The following is a 24770-nucleotide window of genomic DNA, read 5'->3' on the forward strand; positions in this document are numbered from 1 at the left end:
TGACTGGGTATTGTGGAGAGCTAAGTTAGTGCCTGTTCTCCGTGCAACTGTATCCAACACTGATCTGTGGAGGAATCAATGGATGTAAGTGGAAGGAGTCTTTTCGTGCTGTATTAGACGTCGCTGATGTTTGACTTCGGTATCTTTTTAGTTTCAGCCTTCTGTGATCACGTGACACTTGCTTGGACCAGATGGCAATGGGCTTTCAGAGTGCTGGGTTATCTTTATAACCCACTCTTTATGATGCGATAGTGGGCTCAGGACCGCATCATTGTTCTGCCCGTCCTCTGTACAGAGGTTTCACTACACAGAGATAGCATGATGCTAACCTTTCAGTGGGCATAGAGACTGTTTGCCTTCCCTCGTGGGAGGAGGAATAAGGTGAAGTGTCATGGGACCCTCAGCTGAGTAACAGTGAAATAGAAGCCCATTTATTTTCCAAGAATTATAATAAACAATCTGTAGGATAAAATTTTGTTGTTGTTTGTCTTTGTTTTGTTTTTGAGACAGAGTTTCTCTGTGTAGCCCTCGATGTCTCAGATTTCACCCTGTAGACCAGGCTAGCCTCAGACTTAGATATCTGCCTCCCTCTCTGCCTCCCTAGTGCTGGGATTTAAAGGCTGTGCCACCATGCCCAGAGGAGAGTCCATGTTTTAAGAAGTCAGATTTGTAGTTTCCTATGATAGTATGTTCTTTATAGTACCGGGCTGTTTAGCAGCCATCCGGTTTCTCTTTCTCAATCATTGGATGTTCCCAAAGGCACTTTGTTCCACCTAGTTAAAGCAAAAGTCACTGCTTTTCCATCTCCTGACTTTTTCTGCCTCTCAGTCCAGTAGTTGCTCCTGCAGCATTCCTTAGCTCAATGTGTTACCAGTTGTCAACGCTTTTTTCTTCTCTTTACCACAACCCCTGGGACTTGTTCCTTCTCTGACATTACCCCAACTCAGCCTCTTCTTACTGGGGACCTGGAACGCTGCTGCTGACGCAGTGTCTGGTCCCCATCCACCCGTCCTCGTCCTCCTGTCTTCTCTCCTCTCATATAGAGACCCAGAGCCATTCTGAGGCTGAGGTCTTCAAGTTCTCCTGGAAGCAAACTGTATTCATAAAACTGCTTGAGCACAAATCTCTAGCATATTTATATATTTTGTAGTCATGTTCCTGGATAACTAGACATATATTATAAAACAGATACAAATATATATTAGTATGAAATTTAAAGGAAATAAAAAGTGAACTCCCTTCCCTACCCCTAGTACTGGGGAGCAAACCCAAGGCCTCTAATAATCTAAGCTAGTATTCTATGACTGAGCTATATACACACTCTGGTTTTTTATTTACAATTTTGAGTTTTTAAAGGTCATAAGCTGTTTGTTTTTCTTATAATTGAAAAGCATCTGCTATTTTCAAAACATAGTGGCTTACCAATTTGTGAGGCTTACCAAGTGTAATTCACATATACACTTCTCATTTCAGGTAATTTCTAAAAATGGGTTTTAACTGCCATTATAGCCCAAAGGGATATTCTTAATTATAATTGCCAAATGCACCCAAAGTGCATTACCAAATCCCAACCTTGAGTTCCATACAACAGTTATACAAAGGTCTTACTGTACTCAGCCAACAGTGAGCCCAGCATGTACACCTGTAATTCCAGAATAGAGGTCTGTTGTTCTGTTGCTTTGATTGGCAGTGCTGAATTGGAGCTTAGGCAATCATTTGTCCGCTGAGCTACACCCTCAGCCCTTCCAGCTTTCAATTCACAGCAATGAAGAAAAAAAAAAAAGAAAAGAAAAAAGAGGAGGATTAATTATGGTGTCACTGGCAGCCGTGTTGACAGAAACACCCATTCCCAGAGGCAACTTCATTTTCTGCAGCATAATACCCCAGTAACACAGGCACCCCTCTTCCAAGCAAATCACAGAACTTTCTGTCTGATTCAGATTTATGACATCATGTAGATAACGATCCTTGTTGCTGCAAGGGTCCTCTTGTTCTTCGAGTTCTCAGAGCCTGCTACTCTATCTTCCTCAGTAAGATCCCTTTAGTAAATTCTGTCTCTCCTTAAATAAGCTTGGCTGGTGTCTGTTTCTTGTGGCTAAGAAAAGATTAACTTTGCATTTCCATTGTTACCTACACAGTAACATAGTGTTAGTTGTCATAAAATTGAACAACAACAAACCCTTAAAAGAATTCATACCTATATAGTGGTTTATTAAAACATCATAACTATATTAATATTGTATTTAATGGTGAAAGACTGAAGCCTTTTCCTTAGAAGAAGGAACAAGGGCTCTCTTTGGCAGCTCATATACTAAAGTTGGAACAAGACAGAGATTATCACGTCCTCTTGCAAGGATGACTTGCAAGTTTGTGAAGCGTTTCATATTTAAAAGCTAGGTGTGGTGGCCTGCCCATCAGTCAGGATACCTAAATGAAGAAAAAGAAATGAATACAAGCCATCCAAATAAGAAAAAAAGCTATAACTTCCTCTATTTGTTGATAACATGGTCTCATCTTTAAATAGACAAGCTCAAGGTATCCACTAAAAGTCTAGAATAAGTTCAGCAAAGCTACACAAAGCAAGAGATTCATCAGTTGTATTTTACAAAGAATTCTGTTTTTCAGATAGTATCTTGTTATGTAGCCCAGGCTAGCTTTGAATTCTCAATTCTCCTGCTTTAGCGTCTAAAATGCTGGGATTATGTGGTCCCATGTTCTGTTTCTCCTCTGACAGGGTGCCCAGGCACTGCTGTTACACTGGCTGGGAGAAGGCAGGGAGGATGGGGAGTCCACAGTCTGAGTTTCTCCATATATATATATATATGATATAATTTATATATATATATATATGTATATATGATATAATTTATATATTATTATATATTATTTTATAATGTATTTATATATAGTTTACATAACATTCTATATTATTATTTATATATGCTACACATTCATATACAGTTTATATATAAATTCCATATATGTATATACATGTACACACATCTATATCTATAGATAGATAGATAGATAGATAGATAGATAGGTAGATGGAATTTATTAGAATTATTTACAGGTTGTGGTCTAGCCAATCCAACAATGGCTGCCTATGAACAGATAATCCAAGAATCCATCAGCTGTTCACTCAGTCCACGAAGCTGGATGTTTCAGCTGGTCTTTAGAATATTATGAAATCTAAAGCAAAGCTGTAATGCCAGTGAAGGGATGGGCTCACTGGGGAGGACAAAAGCAAGGCTGCCTTCTTCTATGTCCTTTCTATAGGCTTCCAGAAAAAGGTGTGTCTCAGATTAGAGGTAGTCTTCCCGATTCAAAAGAATATGGGTTGAAGGTGTGTCTTCCCACCTCAAAGATCCAGTTAGAAGTGGATCTCACTTCAAATGATTAAATTAAGCAAAAATCCCTCACAGGTGTGCCCATTCATTTTTGAATTTTAGTTATTCCAGATATAGTCCAGTTGACAACCAAAATAGCTATTACACCAGGTGTAATTATTAGGAAAGGAGCTGAATTTATTTTGAGGCTATGTCCTCCATAAATTTTTAGTATAAAAGACCTTGAAACATAGGTAGTAGACATTTGTCAGGGTGCTTCTGGGTCCTCATGCAGCAAAGTCCAAAATCACCTTTGCCCTGGGCAGCTGAGTTTTAGAACCTTTTCCAGTGTGGTTAAAACACATACAATTTAGACTTTACCTTTCCAACTATGTTTAAGTATATGGATCGGTGACATCTGACATAAGTATGTGTACCTTGTTGTACAAACCTCCCTACCACTCACTTCCCAGTTTCTTATCATGCAAAATTGAAAGTTTATTCCTGCTAAACAACTTCCCCCTCCTCCTGGCCTCCACTCCCCAGACTCCCCACCTCTGTGAATTTAACTACTCCAGATGGATGCCATGTTCTGGGATATGACTAAATTATTTTACTTAGAGTAAACACCCCTCAGGTTGATCCCTGTAGGAACATATGCTAGAATTGTCTTCTCTTTTAGGGCTAATGCCCCACTGTTTGTATCAAACACATTGTGTTGTCCCTGTCTTTTTACTATTGAGAATAATCATGCAATAAACCCAGATGCATAGATATTCTTTTAAAACTGAACAATAATTTATATACAATCAAATGTATGGATTTCTTTCTTCTTGTTTTTAGTTTTTTTGAGACAAGGTTTGAGGTAGCCAAGGCTGGACTTGAGCTCCTAAGCTTCCTGTCTCTAACTTCCCAGGTTATATCACAGGCCTGTGTTGCCATGCCCAACTAAAACAAACACATGAACACTCCGATGAGCTTTGACACATAGCACACATATATTGATCAATGTAACTGTCACCCAAATTACACTACAATATATCTAAATTATCCTGGGAAGCTCCTTGTGCCTGTTTTCAGTCAATGTCCCCTCCTAAACAACCACTGCCCTGACTTTTTTTTTAAAGAATATTTTTTTTATTTTACATGTGTTGAGTATTCTGTCATTGACTTCAGACACACCAGAAGAGGCTGTCAGATCCCATTACAGATGGTTGTGAGCCACCATGTGGTTGCTGGGAATTGAACTCAGGACCTCTGGAAGAGCAGTCAGTGTTCTTAACCACTGAGCCATCTCTCCAGCCCTATCTTTGTTCTGACTTTTATACCATGGATAAGTTATCTTGTTAACTCGATACAAGTGGAATTACACCAGCATGTACATACTTGCTTGTGTCTGGCTTCTTGGACTCAGTTTAATGTTTTTTTTTTTAGATTCAGCTTCATGGTTATAATTCACTCTTTGTTGAACACCATTTTAAAAACTCAGTCTCATTGTGTCGGCTTCCAGGTGAAGAATATTACAAATAAACTTAAACATATGTTTTACTACTGAGCTACAGCCCCAAACACTCTTGTAGGTCTGTTTCTTTAGGTGTACATATTTTATTTTTTAGGTATGAGTGTTGTGCCTGCATGCATGTATGTGCATTGTGTGTGTGCCTGGTGGCATGGGAGGTCAGAAGAGAGGCTAAAAAAGTTTAAAAATATTTATTTTTAAAATTATGTGTGTGCCTGTATATATACATGCCCACAGAAGTCAAAGGCGTTGGATTCCCAAGAGTTGGTGTTACAGGTAGCTGTGAACTTGACATGGTTGCTGAGAACTGCACTTGGGACTTCTGCAACAGCACTATATTCTCCAAATAGAAGTTCTGAGTAGTACATGTTACAACTATGAAGCCTTCTCTCCAGGCATCGCCTTTTTTGGTGAGAGAATCTCAGATAGGCAAGGCTAATGCTGAACTCACTATGTAGTCAAGGGTGATCTTGAACATCTGATGCTCGTGCTTCTACATCCATCACCATGCCTGGATTTATGCAGTGTTGGGGCTCAAACCCAGGGTTTCATGTATGTTGCACAAGCATTCTCCCAGTTGAATTACATTTTGTGATTCAACCTATGCTCATCTGATCTCTGATCATTTAATGCTCTCAAAACCTTTTCCATTCTTGAAACAATACCAGACGTCTTGGAGCATCCTTATAAAGTAGTCCAGTGATTTTTGTTAGCCAGTAAACCATCCCCTTTAGAAAAAGTAATTCCATCTTCTATTGCTACCTCTATTCATCGACAATCATGGTGGCTACCAGAAATTGAGAAAGAGAAGAACAGCATTTATGATTAGAAAAAAGAGTCACCCAAATTTACCACTTGAAACAAGGGTATAATATGTTGCATAGGCTGGTCTTGAACTCTTGAACCTTCTGTCTCAGCCTCCTGAGTGCCAGGTTTACAGGTGTGCACCATCACCCTCAGCTCTAGGAACTTTTTTAAAGGAGGGAAAATGTCTGCACCCCGTCATCCCTTAAGGGAGAAACATAAGAGTGACAGGAATGTCCATTTTTAGTTAGTAAAATTTCAATTCGTAATGTAGAAGGAAGTTATTTTAATTTTAGCATATAGGTAAGAGTTCATGTCATTCTCAAAATAACAGTTTATCAAGCTTTTTGGGGGAGGTGAGAAGAGATACCTTCATCTTTCTTTATGGTGTTTGTGGTAGATTGAATAGGTATGGCTCCCACATATTTATGTGTTTAAATGCTTGGTCCACAGGAAGGGGCAATATTAGTTGTGGCCTTGTTGGAGAAATTGTGTCACTGCTGGGGAGGACTTTGACAATTCCTCTGCTCAACTCTGCCGGTGTAGGGGGTGGTTCTGATGCTTTGATCAGGAATTTGCATGTGACTACTGAAGGTCCTGCTGCCTAATTGGTTCTTGATTGATCAATAAAGATGCCAGCAGCTAATGGTTGGGCAGAAGTGGCGGGACTTTCACATTCCCAAAGGCAGGCTAGAAGCAGTAGGAGGAAAGGGAAATCTCCATGCTTTGGAGGGAGACAGAGTCAGATGTGAGATCTCGGGTGGAATGACCATTGGCCACTTCCCAGGCGGGAGATTAGAAATGAGACTAAGCTGAGGGCAGATGTAGGGTGTTGAGCAAGAAGGTAACTGGGTGACTAAACTAAGGGTGGATTTAGAGTGTTGAGCAAGGAGTAAAGGAAAAAGGCCTGCTAGAGGCAGGATGATTAGAAAAGCCCAGCCACTGAACCACATTAGCTGAGGGAGGCTTAGAAAAGCCCAGCTGCTGAGCCATAAGGCATGAGCGCTCTCTCTCTCTCTCTCTCTCTCTCTCTCTCTCTCTCTCTGTGTGTGTGTGTGTGTGTGTGTGTGTGTGTGTGTTTCATCCACAGATCCAAGGGAACCAGGATGGTGGCTGGTAACATGGTCCACCCAGAGCTTAATGCAGGGTAGTAGAAACTACTGCTATATTCTATGCTCAAGCTCTGTCCAGTGTGGAATCCAGTCTCCTCCTAGCTGCCTTCAGATCTCTTGGTTCCTCCAGCACCATGTCTGCCTGCACAATGCCATGCTTCCCACCATGATAATAATGGACGGAACCTCTGAAACTCTAAGCCAGCCTCAATTATTTGTTCTCCTTTTGTTGTAAGAGCTGCCTTGGTCATGGCGTCTCTTCACAGCAAAGGAGCCCTAAGACAGTGAAAGCCTCCAAGGTTCTAATTAATCTGACCCGTGTGCTCTTCACTTCCATATGCCCAAATAGAGACCTTGCTTAACCAAGATCTGTTGGGTTAGCTTCTCTGTGGAGGGGAGACCTTGCACGGTACAACTAAGGACCAAGAAAATGATAAGGACAAGGGGTAGGGAGCAGTGTGGGAAGCCACGTTGGAGCCTTGGCTTTTAGTATCTCAGCTGCCTCTGGAAATTTGCTGCAATCTCTGCCAATCTTGTCTTATCTTTGGTTGCACCAGTTTCCCTAATTTTTTATCTGGATTCATCATCTTTTCTTTCCTCTCTTTGAGGAATTTCTTTGAGGATTTCCCATATGTAATGAGCAATGAGGTAGTAATTACTTCCTATGAAGTACATTTGCAAGCCTCTGGCCCTGCTCTGGCTCTCGTGCTGGCTTGCGGAAGCTGGGTAGCTGCTTTCTCCGAATCTCTGTGCATCACTTTTCTCCCAGACCTGTGACAGAGGTGGCTGCAGATTGTTCCTATAAATAGCATCAATTTCTTCACCTTCTGGTGCTTCAGCTTGTCCTCTTGAGACAGAGTCCAGCTGGCTGGGTATGAATGTGCTTATGCCAGCTGGATCTCAGCAAGCATTTTCATTAATGTTGGAGGCTGCTGATATTATTGGCTGTGGGAAGTAATAGTGTTATTAACTGAACTTTTAATTAATTAATTTTTATATCTTGGTGTGTGTGTGTGTGTGTGTGTGTTTAAGGGCTTGTGAGTTTTTCTCTGGGCTGTATATGCAACAGAACACAGTTCTGATTTCTTGTCATCTTTTAGTTGGAAAATGTCTTTGATCCTGGGTATGCTTTATTGTATCTGGGCAAGAAAAAAAAATGCCACTTGGTACCATTTGAATTTGTTGCTACAATCTAGGGGCAGTCTCTGGCAAACCTATAAGATAAATATAAAATACAACTGAAGCTCTAACCTAGTTGTACTGAGTTCTAACAGCAGAGTCACATATAAGAGAAATCCATATCCACACCTATAAAAGCTGTAGAACTAAGTGTGGTGAATATCCACTGTAGTTACATCAGGAAATCAGCTCTGAGGCCAGTGAGATGGCACCATGCTCTGCAGGGTCAACCATTTAAAAGCACATGATCAAATAGCATTCAGTACACTACCACTGGCTCTGCAGAGCTCTAGAGAGTTTTAGCATCCTAAAAGGAAAGCCCACTTAGTAGTTATTTTCAGTAGTTTCAGTTACCATAGTGAACTGTTGGGGGTTGGTCTGGTGTTGCTATGTATTTAAATGCTAAATTCTGTACCCCAAGGTCTGGTTGCCCCACCAGAAGCAAATTCCCATGTATAACAGCCTTTGTTGTATAAACCTTGCTCCCCAATTTAAAACTATTGGTTAAATAAAACTGGTAGCAGCCAATTACTGGGGAGACTAGAAGGAGGCAGGGCTTGGGTGACCAGGCTGGTGTTGCAGGTAGGGCCCACGAGAGAAGGAGAGAAGGAAAGAAGGAGAGAAGGAGAGAAAAGGAGAGAAGGAGCACAGAGGAGGAAGAAGACAGAGAGAACAGGAGGTCGCCATTAGATGTGAGTGAACAGCAGCATGTGCCAGAGTGAAATGGACTCTGAGGACAAGCTGGTGGTGAAGCAGAAATAATCTGGGAAGACTCAAACAGCAAGTATTTGGGGAGCACAGCTGGGGAAATAGCCAGTCTAGAAAATTAGATTAGTGCTAGCTCCCCAGTAATTGCACAAAAGCTAAACAAGTAAACAAATCGTAATCCAAGTCTCATTCATTTGAAGCTAGACAGGGATAGGAATAATTAAATTTATTAACATGTTTTAAATCACATGCCATTCTGACAAATATGTTGGAATCCTACGCTGTCCTGATCCAACCAGCATGAGACATGAATTATCCTTTGTCCAGTTTCCACAAGGTATATGTTACCTACCTGTGAATCAGTCGATGGCTACCCAGGTTATCAGATCTGCTGCTACAGTATCCCAGTGTTGGGTTCAAGTAACTTTTATTTAATAGTAGTCTCAGAGCACGGGAGTAGGGACACTAGGAAAATACTTTAGTGAGGGAAGGAAAACAAAAAAAGCATCCAAATGCTAGGCTGGGGAGATGGCTCAGTGGATAAAGTGCTTGTCATGCAAACATGAGACCTTGAGTTTAGATCCCAGTACCCATGCAAGAGCATACATCTACAGCAGTGTATATTTACAACTCCAGTGTTGAAAGAGACTGAGGCAGGGGGATCCTGGATCTTATCTATGGTTTTAAGCACCTACCAGGAGATTTAGGATCTATCTCTCAAGAATAAGGAGGACTACTGAACCATTGAGCTGTCAGTCTCCACCTGCCACTGAACCTGGTTTGGTTTGTAATTACATTGGTTAATTCTAATGTATGTATATATAATGTATATAATGTATGTATAACCAGGATGACCACCAACACTTAGCAGAATTCTAGTCTTCTCTGAGGTTTCCTTACATAGAATTCTACACTTTTTTCTAGATGGTAGGCAGCTGTAATGACTATTCCTGGTTGCCAACTTGACTATATCTGGAATGAACTACAATCCAGAACTAGAAGACTCACCTATGATCCAGATCTTGAGGCTGGGAGACACAAGTTTCTGACCTGGATCTTAGTATGGAGATCTTGAGGCATAGTGGCTATGAATCCTGGGAGACTAAGGCAAGGAGATCTCTGAGATCAAGGTCAGCCTGGGACAAAACAAGTCCCAGATCCAGAAGTGGTGGTGCACACCTTTAATCTGGGCCATACCTTCTGCTGAGACCTGCATAAGGGCATTGGAAAAAGGAAGATTTGTTCTTCTTCGCCTGCTTTCATTTACTTGACAGCACATCTGTTGGATCTGCTTGCCTTGTGGGACTGAGCAACTACTAGATCCTTGGACTTCCCAGTCACAGCTGCCCATTGTGGGGGAGTTGGACTGCAGACTGCAAGTCATCATAACAAATTCCCATACTATATAGAGACTATCCATACGTTCTGTGACTCTAGAGAATCCTGACAAGCATCCAAGACAATAACCCACTTTAGAAATGTCAGAGTTCTGCTTTTCTTGCCCCAGCCACATGTACCAGTATCCATGGCAACCAAGCTCCTTCCCTTTTAGTACCCTCCTTGTTCTGTGCTTTCTCCCTGAAGTCTGCTTCCAGGGATCTAGCTCCTAAGCAGCCCATCAAATCTTCTCTTGGGTCAGAACCTCACCTCAGAGTCAAAAGACTTTAAGAAATGCTGTCCTCATGGTCTCAAAGGTTCTTGTATTTTTTTAAGTACGGAAGATTGCCTGTAAGAGGGATTCCATCTATGCCTCATTGGGGAAGTCATTAACCTTACAGGGCTGAGACTTTTTAAGGGTACCCGAGATACTGCCAGGAACTCCTCATCCATGCTTTGTAAGTAAACCTGACTCAGGGGGGATCTTTATCCCTGTCTGTTGGTGGCGCCCTATGTGGAGTAAGGAGCTCTATGTTACATTTCCCTGTGAAAAGGTCACCCAACTCTACCCTATCCCTAAACTTCAGCTGTCACATTCTCAAGCCTCCCGGAGTATTTGCTTTTTAAAGACTTTTTTTTTAGATTGATTTATTTTATGTATGTGCATGTTTCATGCCCATGTATATGTGTGCATCATGTGCTTGCTTGTTGCCCTTGGAGACCAAGAGAGGATGTCAAACCCCTTGGAGCAGGAATTATTGGCAGTTGTGAGCTGCCATCTGAGTGCTGGGAACTGAACCTCAAGAGTAGCAAACAGTCTAACTGCTGAGCCATCTGTCCAACTCATTAAATGCTTTTTGTTTGTTTTGTTTTTAAAGACAGATTTTTTTTCTGTGTAATAGCCCTGGCTGCCCTGGAACTCACTTTGTACATTAGGCTGGCCTTGAACTCAGAGAGATCTGCCTGCCTTTGCAGTACTGGGATAAAAGATGTATGCCACAGAGCCTGGCTTTCATTTGCATTTTTTAAATGAATTAAAAGGGATTAGAATGCTGGAGCCTTTTTTCTAATGGTGCCTTTTAGGCACTAGACAGATTTGGGGAGGAAAGGGTGATTTTGGAAGTGAAGGATCCTGTCCTAGTAACTTGTAACTTTGAGTAATACAGATGGAAAAAAAAAGGCAGTGTTTGAAGTCTCCAGAGAAGGTGACAGACATGATGCTTTTAAAACCTGCACACTCTCTCACCTGAAAGATGAGAATAATTCAGCCCTCCCAGGGGTTCTGTTTCAATAAGTTGCAGCCCTAAGAAAGAAGTTCTGGTTGAACATGCACTCCTTACCAGGATAATGGCTAGCTGAGACGTGGCACTGATAAAGCAATTGCCTGGTGTGCACAGATTTGTCACTGGCCAAAGAAAAATAGTAAGTAAAATTGGTTTTTCCGTAAGTGGCCCGTGACCGACCATCTGTGAAGAATCATTCACTATTTACTTGGCCTGGAAAACACCACAACACCGTATATATCTAGAGGTCCAAATTGTCCCTGAAGAGAAGGCTTCACAGAGAAAGGAAAGAAAAGGGGGGGAAGAAAGAAAACTTTATGCATGTGTTAATTAACTTTCCATTGCTGTAACAAACAACTTAGGTTAAATCGGCCTAGAGGGAGAAATGTTTGCCTTATTTAGGCTCACAGTTTCAGTCTCCTGTTGACCGGCCTCTTGCTCTGGGCCAGCCATGGTGCAGTTTGTAATAAGGGGAACATATATATGGCAGAGGTCATCTGTTCAGCTCCTGACTGCTAGGAGACAAGAGAGGAAGAGGCCAGTGTCTCCATATCCCTCTTCAAAGGCAAGGCCTCAGTGACCTAACTTTCTTCCACTAAGTCCCTCCTCCTAAAGATTCTGTCAGCTCCCAGCAGAGATTCAGCCTGGTGACCAAGCCTTAGCACATGGGATACTATTTATGACCTAAACCGTGACAGCTCATGAGTACATTCAGCTAAAAATAAATACAAGAGTAAAAAGACACTGACTCATTCATAGATTTGCCAGAATGTCGGCCAATCAACAGATTATACACAGATAAGAACCACTGAGTGGCAGAACTTAAGCAACTATAGTCACCGGGTGCCATCTGCTGCGGCTTGTCCTGCCATCACCTCTGGCTCTGGAAGCCAAGTGTCCTGTTTTCCATGTTGCTTCAGAAACAGAGCTTTTGCCTTCTCCATTCCACCACAGGCTAGAGTTAGCCACAGTCCCTGCTTCTATATGTCACCAGCTCCCAATGTTAAACCTGTATACTCCAGGGTCACCTGCTCGGTAAAATATAGGCTATTCTGACCTGAGCAGGCAGAGCAAACCTGGCCTTTTCAGCATGAGGAGTAGCAGAAGGTCCTGCCTAAGACTCCTAAGTGTTGCCCCAGTGTGGGAGGAGCTCAGATGCTGAATAGCCAAGAACAGGACACATTTTCTTTTAAATTGTAAGATAAACTGTATGAAATTTATATTGTAAACTAAATTGCTGTGCAGGTTCTGGCTATTAGCACTTTGTCGGTATTGTTTACTTCCCTGCATTGCTCCACTTCTGTCCAGTATTCAGTCACATGACCACCAATCCTTGAAAGACACCCTGGTAGATATTACATGAGTAAGATGTTCTGCAGGTCAGTGTTTATGGGTGGCTTCCTCAAATTCTGTTCCCCGAGGTTTCCTTGCCACACCCTTGATTTCCACTGTGGAAATGGTTTATGGGAATCAGACACCATCCCTGACCCCAGCAAAGACCTTAAGTCCTAAGCCTAGGTTACATGTCTTCTCCCTGGTCACAGTGATTGCTTCATGGGTAAGCTTGAGACCCAAGTTTTTCCAACCTTCGTGAAACCAGATATTTGGCTATCCCAAGGGCATAATCTGTTTTTCTTGCCAGATGTGAATCAGAGATTACCAGTGGCTTTGGGAGCTCCCAGCAGCCTTCTTGGAATTACATGGGGAAGTCAGACTTAGATAAAGTAAACATTACAGAAGGCTAGGCCAAGGGGCAAAAATACAGAGTCACTTGGATAAAGCAAAGCCTGAAACCATATTTCTCCTTTGCATTTCTCAGTTATATGAGCCAATAAATCCCATTTATTATTTAAGCAAGACTGAGTCAGGTTTTCTAATATGTACAAGTGAAAGTATCCAGTACCTGCTTCCTTCCTTGCCTGTCTCACAGGGGTAGAACTGTCCCTCTGGTGTTGGCTTATAGTCTTTCAGAAATATAGATTAAAATCACTATCCTGGTTTCATGATTCAATAGCAGTGACCTATGGCCTGGAAACTAGTTCTAACTGACATTTAAAATAGGGACAGGAGTATAGCTCACTGGCAGAGCATTTGGCTAGCCTTGGCTTCCATCTCCAACATTGAAAAGAAAAGGTACCTTTTAAACAGAGGAGAAGAGGGTGTTGGATCTTCTGGAAGTGGAGTTACAGGCAATTGTGAGCAGCCATGTGGGTGATAGGAACCAAAGTCAGGTCCTTTGCAAGAAGAGTCAGGAACTACAGCCCCAGCTCCACACCTGCCTATCTAAATGTGGGTTCCTTAAGAGCATATCTTGAGATAGGAATGCCTGTAGGCTTGATTCACAGGGGGAGTGTCTTGAGGAGAAACCCATGAAGGCTTAAAGGAAGCAAATAAAGGAAGAAAGAGCTAAGCAGAGATAAACACACTCTAGTTACAATCTGGCGCCATAAGAAAGGATTGCCCCACCCAGAGTCGGGGAGGTGAATTGTAACTTGGCAAAGAGTGGGCTGCAGGCAGAAGCAGAGCCTGTCAGATCAGAGAAATCTTCCCACAAGAGGTGAAAGGTGTGGGTGGAACTAGGAAGTCAGTAATGACAACTGCTGCAGAGAACTGATGGGCCAAAGTCCTTCTTGAGTTGTCCCTTTATTAACCCTTTCCTTTCAGAAATAAAAATCACTCCATTTTCCTCCTTGTAACACAGCAGAGTGTATGAAAGTTCTGGCTGGGCTGTGTGGTCTCATCTCTTCTGTCAGCTCCTCTAGTTCTTCTGCAGTCCTGAGTTAAACCTTCAGATTTCTTCCCCCACAGGCACTAGCCACATACAAGCTCACCTGCATATTGCATTTCATTTCTTTGTTAATGATCAATGAACCTTAAAACTATTCATGGATTCTTTCTATAGTTCCCAGCGATGTGTGCCTCTGTTCCAGGCTTGCCTGCGACTGCCCTTCACTTTTTCCCACTGTGAATCACGTATGTGTATAATGTGTGTATACTTCTCACAGAGCAAAATGCAATGAGCTTCATGTTGTTGTGACAGGAGTGTTGGAGGGGGTCCTAAGGTGGGGCCAGCATCTGCAGCTCTGCTGTGTGTCTTGCTGTATTCTTACCTGAGCCAGCTAGCCGCAACTTAAAGCGAGGGTATATCATCACCTTATATCATCAGCTCAAATAATCTGTTTTTTTCTTCAGCTGCTTCTGTCAAACATGTCACAATAGGGAGAAGAATAACTAATATGCTGTCTAAAACCCACTTATTTTGAATATTCGCTTTCCATCTGTTCATATTCATGCCTTGTATTTTATATATGTTCTCTTAGGGGAAGGATCCCTTTTGTAGTGATGGTGATTCAGGGCCTCATGTATGCATGCTAAGTAAGCCGGTTGTCAGTCAACTACAACCCCAGTCCAGATGTTTTTCTCTATTTTGTTTATTGCTGTCAATTATTTCTGGTGTATATATAATACAAATATAATAAATATTTGTTGAATAAATGAACGTTGTGTGCTCACATTTAAACTGAGAGTTTTTAGAGTTGCAAGTTTGATCTGTGAAGAGAGCTGCAGGCATTGAGACAGGCTTCAGTACCTTAGCCACATGTACTTAGACATCATCCAGCCTGTTCAACTCACTTGAAGACATACTTTGGGGATACTGCCTCAGAAATTGCTCCCACTTCTTTCTAACACACACACACACACACACACACGCACATGCACACCCCAAATCTAGAACTCAAGAAATCTAGAGGCAAGAAGTATAGAAGTTCAAGACCACACTCAGCCACATAGTGAGTTGGAGCCCAAACTAGGCTACAGGAGACTCTGTCTCAGAAGAAAAAGCAAACAAATGAACATGCATACCTACTCTGGATTTCACACAAGCACCTCGAACCTGAAAGGTCTCAAGCCCAATCCCCAAGCTCCTCACACACAGCTCTTTTCTTCTGAAGTCTTTTTCTCTGGTACTGGCAAAGCTACCTACTCTGTCATCCTCACTGGTTTGTTCATCTTTGTGTTTTCTTCCTTCTTTTGTTCTGATCCAGGCAATTGTTAAACCTTGTAAACCCAACCACCTAAACATCCTTCAAATACTTCCCTTCTTAAGATTTATTTATTTTATGTGTATGAGTGTTTTGCCTGCATTCATGTATAAGGACCTCATGTGTGTCAGGTACCAGTTGGTACCAGGTCAGATGAGGGCATTGAATCCTCTGGAACTGAAGCTATCGGTGGTTGTGAACCACCACGTAGGTACTAGGAACAAACTTGGGTCTTCTACCAGAACAGCAAGTGCTCTTAATTGCTAAGCCATCCTTCCAGGCCACTCTTTTTAAAAATAATTTTATGTGCATGGGTGTTTTGCCTGTATGTATTTATGTGCACATATGCATGTAACACCATTGGAGGCCAGAAGAGGGAGTGTGATCCCTTGGAACTGGAGTCACAGACTCCGTGAGCCACCTTGTCCATGCTGGGAATTGAACCTGGGTCCTCTGGAAGAACAGCCATCTCTCCAGCCCCCAAATCACCAAATCAGTTCTTTTCTAAAGGGGCCTTCTTTAGCTACACACTTGGTGCATTCTTTCGAAAGGGTTATCTAAACCATCCTTACACATGGCTCTGTAACTTTTCTATTTGATGTGGACTAACACAAGCCCCGCCTTCTACATGGCATTCTAAGTTGTTCCTTATTTGGCTATCCTACCTTTATGGCTTTGCTCCTTACTGCTCTCTTAGTGAGTTTTCGGTTCTAATCATCATTCCCTACTTACTTTGCTGGTCCCTCTCTTTGAAGTGCTTTACTCCATCTTTTTTTTTTTTTTTTTTTTTTTTTTTTTTTTTTTTTTTCCTGTTTGGGAACTTTTAAAAAAAAAAGAATACTATTAAGAACAAAACCAAGGCTTGAGGTATACTTTGATGATACAGCATTTGCCTAGTATGCACAGTGCTGTGGTTTCAACCCCTAGAGCACTTGTGCACACAAGCACACAGACACAACGATGCTTTGTTATGTATTATACATGTAAATTTTATTTTCATAAAAATAAAAAAAACTTGCTCAAGGACAGTGGTTCTCAACCTTCCTAATGCTGCAACCATTTAATACAGTTCCTCATGTTGTGGTGACCCCAACCATAAAATTACTTTTGTTGCAACTTAACTGTATTTTTGCTACTGTTATAAATCTTAGTGTAAATATTTGGGTTTTCTGATGGTCTTAGGTGACCCCTGTTTTCATTTGCCCCCCAAAGGGGTTGCGACTCACTGGTTGAGAACTAGGGCTCAAGGTAAAGAATCTAGAAAATGATGGACAGGAACTCAATCAGTATTGACATCAAAGCCAATGAGCCAGCATGATGGAGGTTTTCTCTGACTCAACACAATGCTTTTTCTTTTGTATTCCAAAAGCAGGTGTTTGTTTTTAAGTTCATGACATAGAAACAATGTCTGCAACAGAGGTCAAACACCCAGATTTTCACAGCCCGATTTCTAGAGTTTGCCCAGAGTGACAAAATGTCTTCATTTTTGAAATGGAAACAGTAGTACCTACCTCTTCCGACTGTGAGTCCACCCATGTTGTTGCAAAAGTGCATGCTATAGCCTTGCCCCAACAACATGTCCTTGTCATTTGTTATGTCTCTGTTTCCTGGTCCCTCAGGAGATTCTGTCTCTGGGAGAAATGAGATCTTCCCCAATCATCTTCCAATTCTCTTGAACTCACAAAGCAGAAATTTCAATAGCTTGTGTGCTCCATAAATGACTGTCATATTAAGTTTATAAGTGTGTAGGTGTTATGCCAGACAATGAGACATTTACAAGTGTAAGATCATGCTGTTTTAATTATGTACAAATCTTTTGAAGAAAGTAGTTATGAAATAGGCTGGCTATCCACTAGCTTCTACCCTGTCTTTTTAAAATCCAGATTTCTACCACTCAGCTACTGTGAAAAAAGAAGCCACTTTTTAAAAAGCTTTCTCCAAGTTTGTTATTTGTGAGCCAATGCTTTTGTGGGAGGTGGAGTAGGAAAGGGACACCTGTCACAAGCTCCCAGGCTTCTGGAACAGAGGGCGGTATTCAGCTGTGGGTAACTACAAAGCCAGCCCTCCTCCCCTCCATGCCCCTTCACTGAGCAGTGACCTGGTCTGTAGCTTTGGGTTTCATGACAGGGCCAAGTTGTACTTGGAAGGAAGAAGGCTTCAGTCCTTTCAGAGCCCAGGTCTGCACTGTGGGAGGCCTAAGGATGCCAGGGAGGGCACCGCTTCAAGTTACATACCATTATTCCACTGATGCTTGTTTATTTGTGTTTCAGCCACCCTTTCTAGGTGAAGCCACCTTGGCAAGGCCATCCAAAGAAGAGAGAAAATGACAGAGGAGGAAATATTTGATTAGATGTTAATGTGTCCCTTGGGCTTTTCCGATTTGGGTGATAGCAAAAATGCACAGTGTAATGATCAAGCACTCCCAGAGGAGAAGCGGGTCTCTCTGCATGGAGATGGGGCTTTATTTCAGACGAGTTACAGTTCTTGTGCATGATACAGCCTGGACAAATGGGACACGAAGAAGTGTTCTCAAAACCAGAATGGCAGTGTGTTGTGTAGCAATTTCCTTCAAGACTAAAACCTTCTATCTTGGAGGGACACATATTAAGGTGCAGAATGTTAAAGGAGGGGGAGAAACTTTCCATCTTGGCAGGAAACTCCATTAGCTCCGGAAATAAACACCTCAGAGGCTTCAGGAAGTCCCTGAAACTGACCAGATTCACTAGACTCCTCCCTGTCTAAGCATATAAGCACTAAAGACAGCCAAGACGCACTCTCAGACTTACTGAGCTACCTAGAAGAGGCTCTGGGAGAATGCAGAGACCACCTGTCTAGAGGATGCTTAAGCCAACTGAATTGACTGGAAGAGGCATCATCAACCTGTTGTACTGCCTGCAAGTTATATAGTGCCCTCCAGTTTTCCAGTTTATGAACCATCACTCATATGGAGTGGGCTTTTGGCGATGCAGCTGTTGTCTTTGAGTCATTTCTGCTCCTGTAAGTAACCTCAAAAAATTCATTGATTTACCAAGTTGGATTTTAGTGGTATCCTTGCTTTGGTCTGTCATTGGTTCCATATCTGGGGTGAGCAAGCATTTGTTCATGTCTTTGTAGGAATAGTTTCACACAGCACTGCCTGTTACCATGGAAATGTTCAATTTGGAGCCAGCCTGCCATCCTCTTTCTGGGTGGGCAGAAACTGTCCCATTTCACTCCTAAAGTCATTTGCATCCATTTCTTTCCACTTCCACCAGCTCCACCCTTGTTCAAGGACTCAGTGCCTTCTTGGATTACATGCTTCTTGTCGGTCTCATGTTTAAGATCGCCTATTCCATTCTTCAAGTTACTGTCAGAGAGAGATTTTTCTAAATTAGCTTCAAACCCATCCTTGGCTCTCTTATTGATACATCTGTGATCCCCTTCATCAGTAACCTGGACCTACAAACAATTAATTCTAGAACATCTAGTCTCTGTTTGAAAACTTTGCAACCTTCTGTGCATGCTCCTCCTTCTACCCAGAGTTCTTCACTCCCCTCTTGGCTTCTTCCCTGTCTTCTTGGTTGCCTCCTCCTCAGGTTGAATGAGGTTTTCTTCAGGAATGCTCCCACAGATGTATTGCATTGTTCATCCCTGCACTGGATCTCTAACTGCAAACAATGCATTGCTTCCCAGCAACTAGCTTTGACATACACCAGTTATTCAATAAATACTCAGTAATCAGTGAATTCCACTGGCCCTACGAGGATTCAATTAGAGTTCAAAAAAGAGACCTCAAATTATCTAGCACTGAAAGAAGGGAATAATAATGGTTATCACAATTATGTTGTTAGATGGGTTAGAATTTCACACTTGATAAATGGATTGCCAAACTTCAAATTTCTTCAAGCTAAAGTGATTAAACCCTACTTGGAAGGTTAGGTTTTCTGGACTTATCCAAATACCTTGGGGGAATTACACTTGCCAAGCAGGTATTTCTAGACATGCCAAATCTATCTCTTAAAGACAGCATTCCAAAACTATAGTTATGGCTGTACAGAGGTGATCTAGATGTTCCTACTCAAAAGAAGTGTGAGAGAAGGGTGAGATTACTAAAAATGATATCTCCCCAATGAGAGCCGAGACCAGCACACATAGAAGATAGTTATAGTCCAACACTCTTAAATGTCCAATGAAACAGACTACATTAACACAGAGGGAGCCTACTATGGCAGTTTCCACTTTATAAAGGAAACGTCTAGTCACACGACAAATCAAAAATAGAATTGATTGCTTTATAAGGTGTGCTAGGTGCCTCATTCTCTTCAATTTCATGCAGGCAGATGGGCTCAAGCCGAGGCAGAACTCATGACGAGGAATAAAAAGGTGCAAAGGAGATGGGACTAAGGAGGTCTGATTCTTCAAGGAGGTCGAGATTTTTTCTAACTTCCTGATTTTCTCAGGAGTCCTTGAATCTTTGGAACCTTTTGATTCTTTTAATTATCGACTCTAAAGCATTAAAGCGTAGCTAAGAAATGCTGCAACAAAGAAAGGGGGTAGTAAAAGCTCTCAGAGAATTTCAGAGGAGAAGCCACAAAGAAGAGACTGAGCGAAAACGAGAGAAGTAGAAGAGGAAATAGGGAGGCGGGAAGACAGAAGAGGAGAACCTTAGCGGAGGAAAGGAACGTGACTAAAGTCCCTGGGGACTGGAGTGGAGAAGACACGCCCAGAGGGAAAATCGTCTGCTTTAAGGAAAGCCCCGCCCCTTAGCGTGACACCCAAGCATTCAGGGCTACGATTGGCTGAGGCTGGAGGGCGGGATGGGGTTGCTAGGCGCGGAGGGGATCCGGCGGGCCGCCGCCGCCGCCCGGAGTGCGGAGCCGCTGGAGCGGAGCCGTATTAGCGGCGTTGCTGGAAGATGGCGAGCGGCCGGGATGAGCGGCCGCCCTGGCGGCTGGGACGCCTGCGGTTACTGCCGCCACCACCGTTGCTGCTGCTGCTGCTGCTACTGAGGAGCTCGGCCCAGGCGGCACACATCAAGAAGGCTGAGGCGTCCACGACGACCGTCGGCGGCTCCGAGGCGGCCGAGGGCCAGTTTGACCACTACTACCACGAAGCGGCGCTGGGCGAGGCGCTGGAGGCGGCGGCGGCCGCGGGGCCGCCTGGCCTGGCGCGTCTCTTCAGCATCGGCAGCTCGGTGGAGGGCCGGCCGCTGTGGGTGCTGCGCCTCACGGCTGGCCTGGGGCCGCCGCCCACCACCGCCGCCGCGGGGCTGGACGCCGCGGGGCCGCTGCTGCCCGGCCGACCGCAGGTAAAGCTTGTGGGTAACATGCACGGCGACGAGACGGTGTCACGCCAGGTGTTGGTCTACCTGGCCCGAGAGCTGGCGTCGGGCTACCGCCGCGGGGACCCGCGCCTGGTCCGCTTGCTCAACACCACCGACGTATATTTGCTGCCCAGCCTGAACCCGGATGGCTTCGAACGCGCTCGCGAGGGTGACTGCGGCCTCGGCGACAGCGGCCCGCCTGGGACCAGCGGCCGTGACAACAGCCGAGGCCGCGACCTCAACCGCAGCTTTCCTGACCAGTTCAGCACCGGCGAACCACCTTCCCTGGATGAGGTGCCAGAGGTGCGCGCCCTCATCGACTGGATCCGCAGGAACAAGTAAGTGTTGCCTGAGTCTGCTCTGGTACCCACGTGAGCGTGAGCCTTCGAGGCCAGGAGGCTTATTCTGACAATCAGTAGGCGCTCAAACAATGCTTACCAGGTCGGGGACAGTCGATGTGGAGAGTGACAGACACCCTGTAACTGGAACGGGCTGCAGCACCTCCTCCTCTTGCTAAATGTAAAGAAGCCTGCCTGTGGCAGTTATTTGTGCAGGGCATAGCCTGAGGGGAGACTTTTTTTTTCTCCTGCCATTCTATCCCTGTTTTTGAAGGACCATCGTTTATGAGCAATGGGTGAGAGTTTAAGGGTTCCTAAGTTAACACCTTCATGATGTAGCTAAGCTGCCAGTGTCATCACTAGAAGCGCTGTAGCAAGCACTATCTGTGACTGCATTATGTCACTCGATGTTGACCACAACCGGGCGACCTAGACACCACTCATATCCTCTAGACACCACTCATACTCTTGTTTTGCATACGGGGAAATTGAGGGGCAGACTGGTTGACTAGACTCGGAGAATCTAAGCCTGGTTACTCAGTGCTCCACTGCCAGGGAGACAGAATGTAGCTTAGAAATAGCAAACAACGCCCCCAGTCACTTCCTCTGATAATGGACAGAAACCGATTCTCCTGCCTTAACTTCTGATTCTGCTTAGGGGAGCATGGAATATGGGGAAACCCCCACAGGTCAGAAGTGCTTCATTTCTGATGCCAGTTGTACACCTGCGTATTGGGGTAGTACAGCCAGTCATTTACATCGGTAACATATCGGTAACATTTAAGCACTGTGTGGGGTTTTAAAAGGTTAAAAAGTAGAAGTATTAGGACCTTCAGAAACTAGTATGTCACAAGAGCGTGTTATAAATATATATGAGAGGTTTACTCCATTAAAACTTGACAGAAACTGTTCCCCATGACAAAATGTACATGAGCGGTAAACTAAAGGCTCCCTGTCTCTTGGAGAGGTAGGCTACGGTCTGACTCTTCAGAGATGAATAGTAAGAGGAAGAAGGACTGAAGGAAGATGGTACTTACTCCAGATGGAAATGTCTGAAGTAAACCTGAAACCTGTACCTCTTTCCTTTCTCAAGCGCCAATTTTGCCAGCATATTCTCGATTTATATCTTCGTAAGGCTTTTGAGGGCAGTAGTTAATGATCTTTGTATCTTGAGTTGAAGGTTTTTTTGACTGACAGATGAGCCAAAGGTAAAGTGAAGAAAGACATTTTTCTGTGAGGCTTGGAATCATTTCTTACGTAGCCAGGCTGTGGACTTGATATGTAGCCACGTATGACATGAGCTCCTGCTCTTCCTCCTCTCGCTGTAGCTGGGATTATAGGCATGTACTACCAGCCTTGGTCTATAGGCATGTACTACCAGCCTGTGGTTGAAACCAGGGCATCGTGCATGCTAACAAGTACTGTACCAACTGAGCTACGTACTGTCCTCCTGAAATTATTGCTTTTGTAAGATTTCAGTCATATATTATGAAATCTAGAAAAATTTGTGGACATTTATTATGATAGTTCCAGATGGTTTTTAATCACCTGCCTTTTACTTTACTAGTGCGTAGACGGTCTCTTGTAGATGCTTAATCCATTTAAACATTCTAGGATGATTTCCTCTCTTTGACCATGTCAGACCTCTGAACATCTGCATAAATTTGATTTTGATATGACAAACTGTCAGGTGCTATGGCAAGCAGGGCTTTTTATTTTATTTTTCGTTGTTGTTTTGAGACAGGGTCTCATTATGTCGTCTTGGCTGGCCTGAAATTCACCATGTAGACCAGGCTGACCCCAAACTTAAGAGATACTCCTGGCTTTTTTTTTTTTTTTGAAATCTATCAACTGCACTCTTTCATTGATTGCTTGGGGGTTTAAAATGTCCTGTTACAACTGTTGACTGTTTTGACAGTCGCAAGGCAAAAATTCACACTCTGCTTAACTCTTCCAAATTAGTATGATTTAGTAATCCTGAGTCCCCAGCAGGGTCTTGTTGGCTTGTTGATGGGTGCTTGTGAGGTTTTTAAAAGCTTAGGGCTCAGACTCTGTCTTGTGGCAGATTACTTTGATGATTCATCAATCCCAAATTTTTGTGTGTTTTTTTTTCCCCCAGATGTAACTCTAATAAAAAAGGAAAATGCATAGCTTAGGTCTTAAAAAATGAACTCAAAATACACATTCTTTAATGATTAATTAATAACGGAGGATGTTGGTATGTAAATAAAATTTGAAGCACAATTAGAGATTGGTGGATGGGAGGGAATATTAAAATGAAAACTTTTCATTCAGCTCGATTCTTCCTTTTCTTTCTCATCTCTTCCTCCTCTTCCTCTTCTTCTTCCTCTTCCTCCTCTTCTTCCTCCTCCTTGTCCTCTCCTTCCGTCTGTCTGTCTGTCTCTGTCTCTCTCTCTCTGTCTCTGTCTCTCTCTCCTCCCCCCCCCCCCCTTCTAGACAGGGTTTTTGTGTGCGGCCCTGGCTGCTAAGCCTTGTGCTCAGAGATCCACCTCCTTCTCAAGAGTTGGAATTAAAGGTGTCCAACACTACCTTCCAGTGCATATTAAGTTTTTAATTGCTGGCATTTACAGTTCAGTAGTGGAGTGCCTTCCTTATCTATGTGGGGCTCTAAGCTGAAAGGTACAGGAGAAAAGAAAGAAAATTTTGTTATTATTTTTGAATATTTAAAACTCTAAGACTTATTTCTCTGGTTTATGAGGGTTGAGCCTCAGGGCCTGGAAAGTATTCTACCGCTGAGCTACATCCCGACCTTTGCTACACTTATAAAGAATGTTATCATGTTGGGTGTGGATACAGATTATTTTTGAGGGATATTGTATATTGATGTATATATTTTTTGAGTCTTTATTGTTATTTAAATTCTCCATTTAAAAGAGGTTGTTTATAGGGCTATAGGAAGAATATAATTAAGTTAATTTAGAAGTTAATTTTTAAAATATATAAAGATTCCTATTTTAATATGGTATATTTAGTAACTTCTTTAAATCTTATGATACTGAAGTCAAACACTTGAGGATTTGAATGGAAATCTTAAAACATCTTTCAAATAAGATTGGAAATGATACACAAAGCTGCTTTGACAAAGATACTAAGGAGTAGTCTTAAGGCTTCTATGGCAGGTATTGCTTTGTTTTGAAATTGTCCCCAGAAGAGTGAAATTGTATCTTAAAACTCTGTAATTAGAATACAGAGAATCACATTTAATCACTCTCATAGATTACTAATGTTTCCTGGTTGTAAAAGTGGTTGAAACATCAGGTCCTCTTGATGATGTTTCTGAAAAATATTGCAACAGCGTTGAACAAAAGGATCTCTCATTTAGTAGAGTTTTAACCTAAAATATGTAAAGTAGCACACCTCACTTTCACAGAATATCCAGGGCTCTTCTGTTGTTGCTGGTATGTATTTTTAATGTCTGCAGTAGTATTTAGTTCATAGTTAATACTTTAAAAGTGCTTGTTGTTAAAGAAGTGCCTGAACTAGAAGTAAATGGAGGAAGGAAAAAAAAAAAAAAAAAACTCGTTGTTTTAGAAATACAACCAGAAAGTAAATGGTTAAGACATTAGCTAGGTGGAATTAGAAAGCTGGAGTGTGACAACCTGTGCTGTTCCTGTGTTGTTCTGTCACTCAAGGAGTGGCAGTGCCAGTCAGAAGCAGAATCAAACTCTGACCAGGATGCTAGAGAGCTCCAAAGACACGGACATCTGTTGAGAAGCTGGCATGCAGTTGTGCTCAGTGTCTCTTGTGTGTTGTTT

The 24770-nt window shown here is 42.8% G+C and overlaps 1 protein-coding gene, 1 long non-coding RNA gene and 1 other non-coding gene across 3 annotated transcripts in view; 2 read left to right on the plus strand and 1 right to left on the minus strand.

Annotated features, from left to right (window-relative positions):
• Positions 1–409: 409 nt before the first annotated feature.
• Positions 410–13709, minus strand: LOC143442750 (uncharacterized). The gene is made up of 2 exons (XR_013111191.1): positions 13449–13709; positions 410–1749 (listed from the first exon to the last, which is right to left on the minus strand). It is a non-coding gene; the product is annotated as an uncharacterized LOC143442750 (long non-coding RNA).
• On the plus strand, positions 2288–2390 carry LOC117712117 (U6 spliceosomal RNA). The gene has a single exon (XR_004607193.1). It is a non-coding gene; the product is annotated as a U6 spliceosomal RNA (small nuclear RNA).
• A 6454-nt stretch (positions 13710–20163) lies between the features above and the next one.
• Positions 20164–24770, plus strand: part of Cpd (carboxypeptidase D) — a 67110-nt gene continuing 62503 nt past the window's right edge. Inside the window, exon 1 of the mRNA XM_034504955.2 lies at positions 20164–20994. Coding sequence (XP_034360846.1) covers positions 20249–20994 — 746 coding nt within the window. The 5' untranslated portion in view covers positions 20164–20248. The remainder of the gene's footprint in view (positions 20995–24770) is intronic.

The sequence above is a fragment of the Arvicanthis niloticus genome, chromosome 6 (genome assembly GCF_011762505.2).
Source record: "Arvicanthis niloticus isolate mArvNil1 chromosome 6, mArvNil1.pat.X, whole genome shotgun sequence".
Classification (NCBI taxonomy): domain Eukaryota; kingdom Metazoa; phylum Chordata; class Mammalia; order Rodentia; family Muridae; genus Arvicanthis; species Arvicanthis niloticus.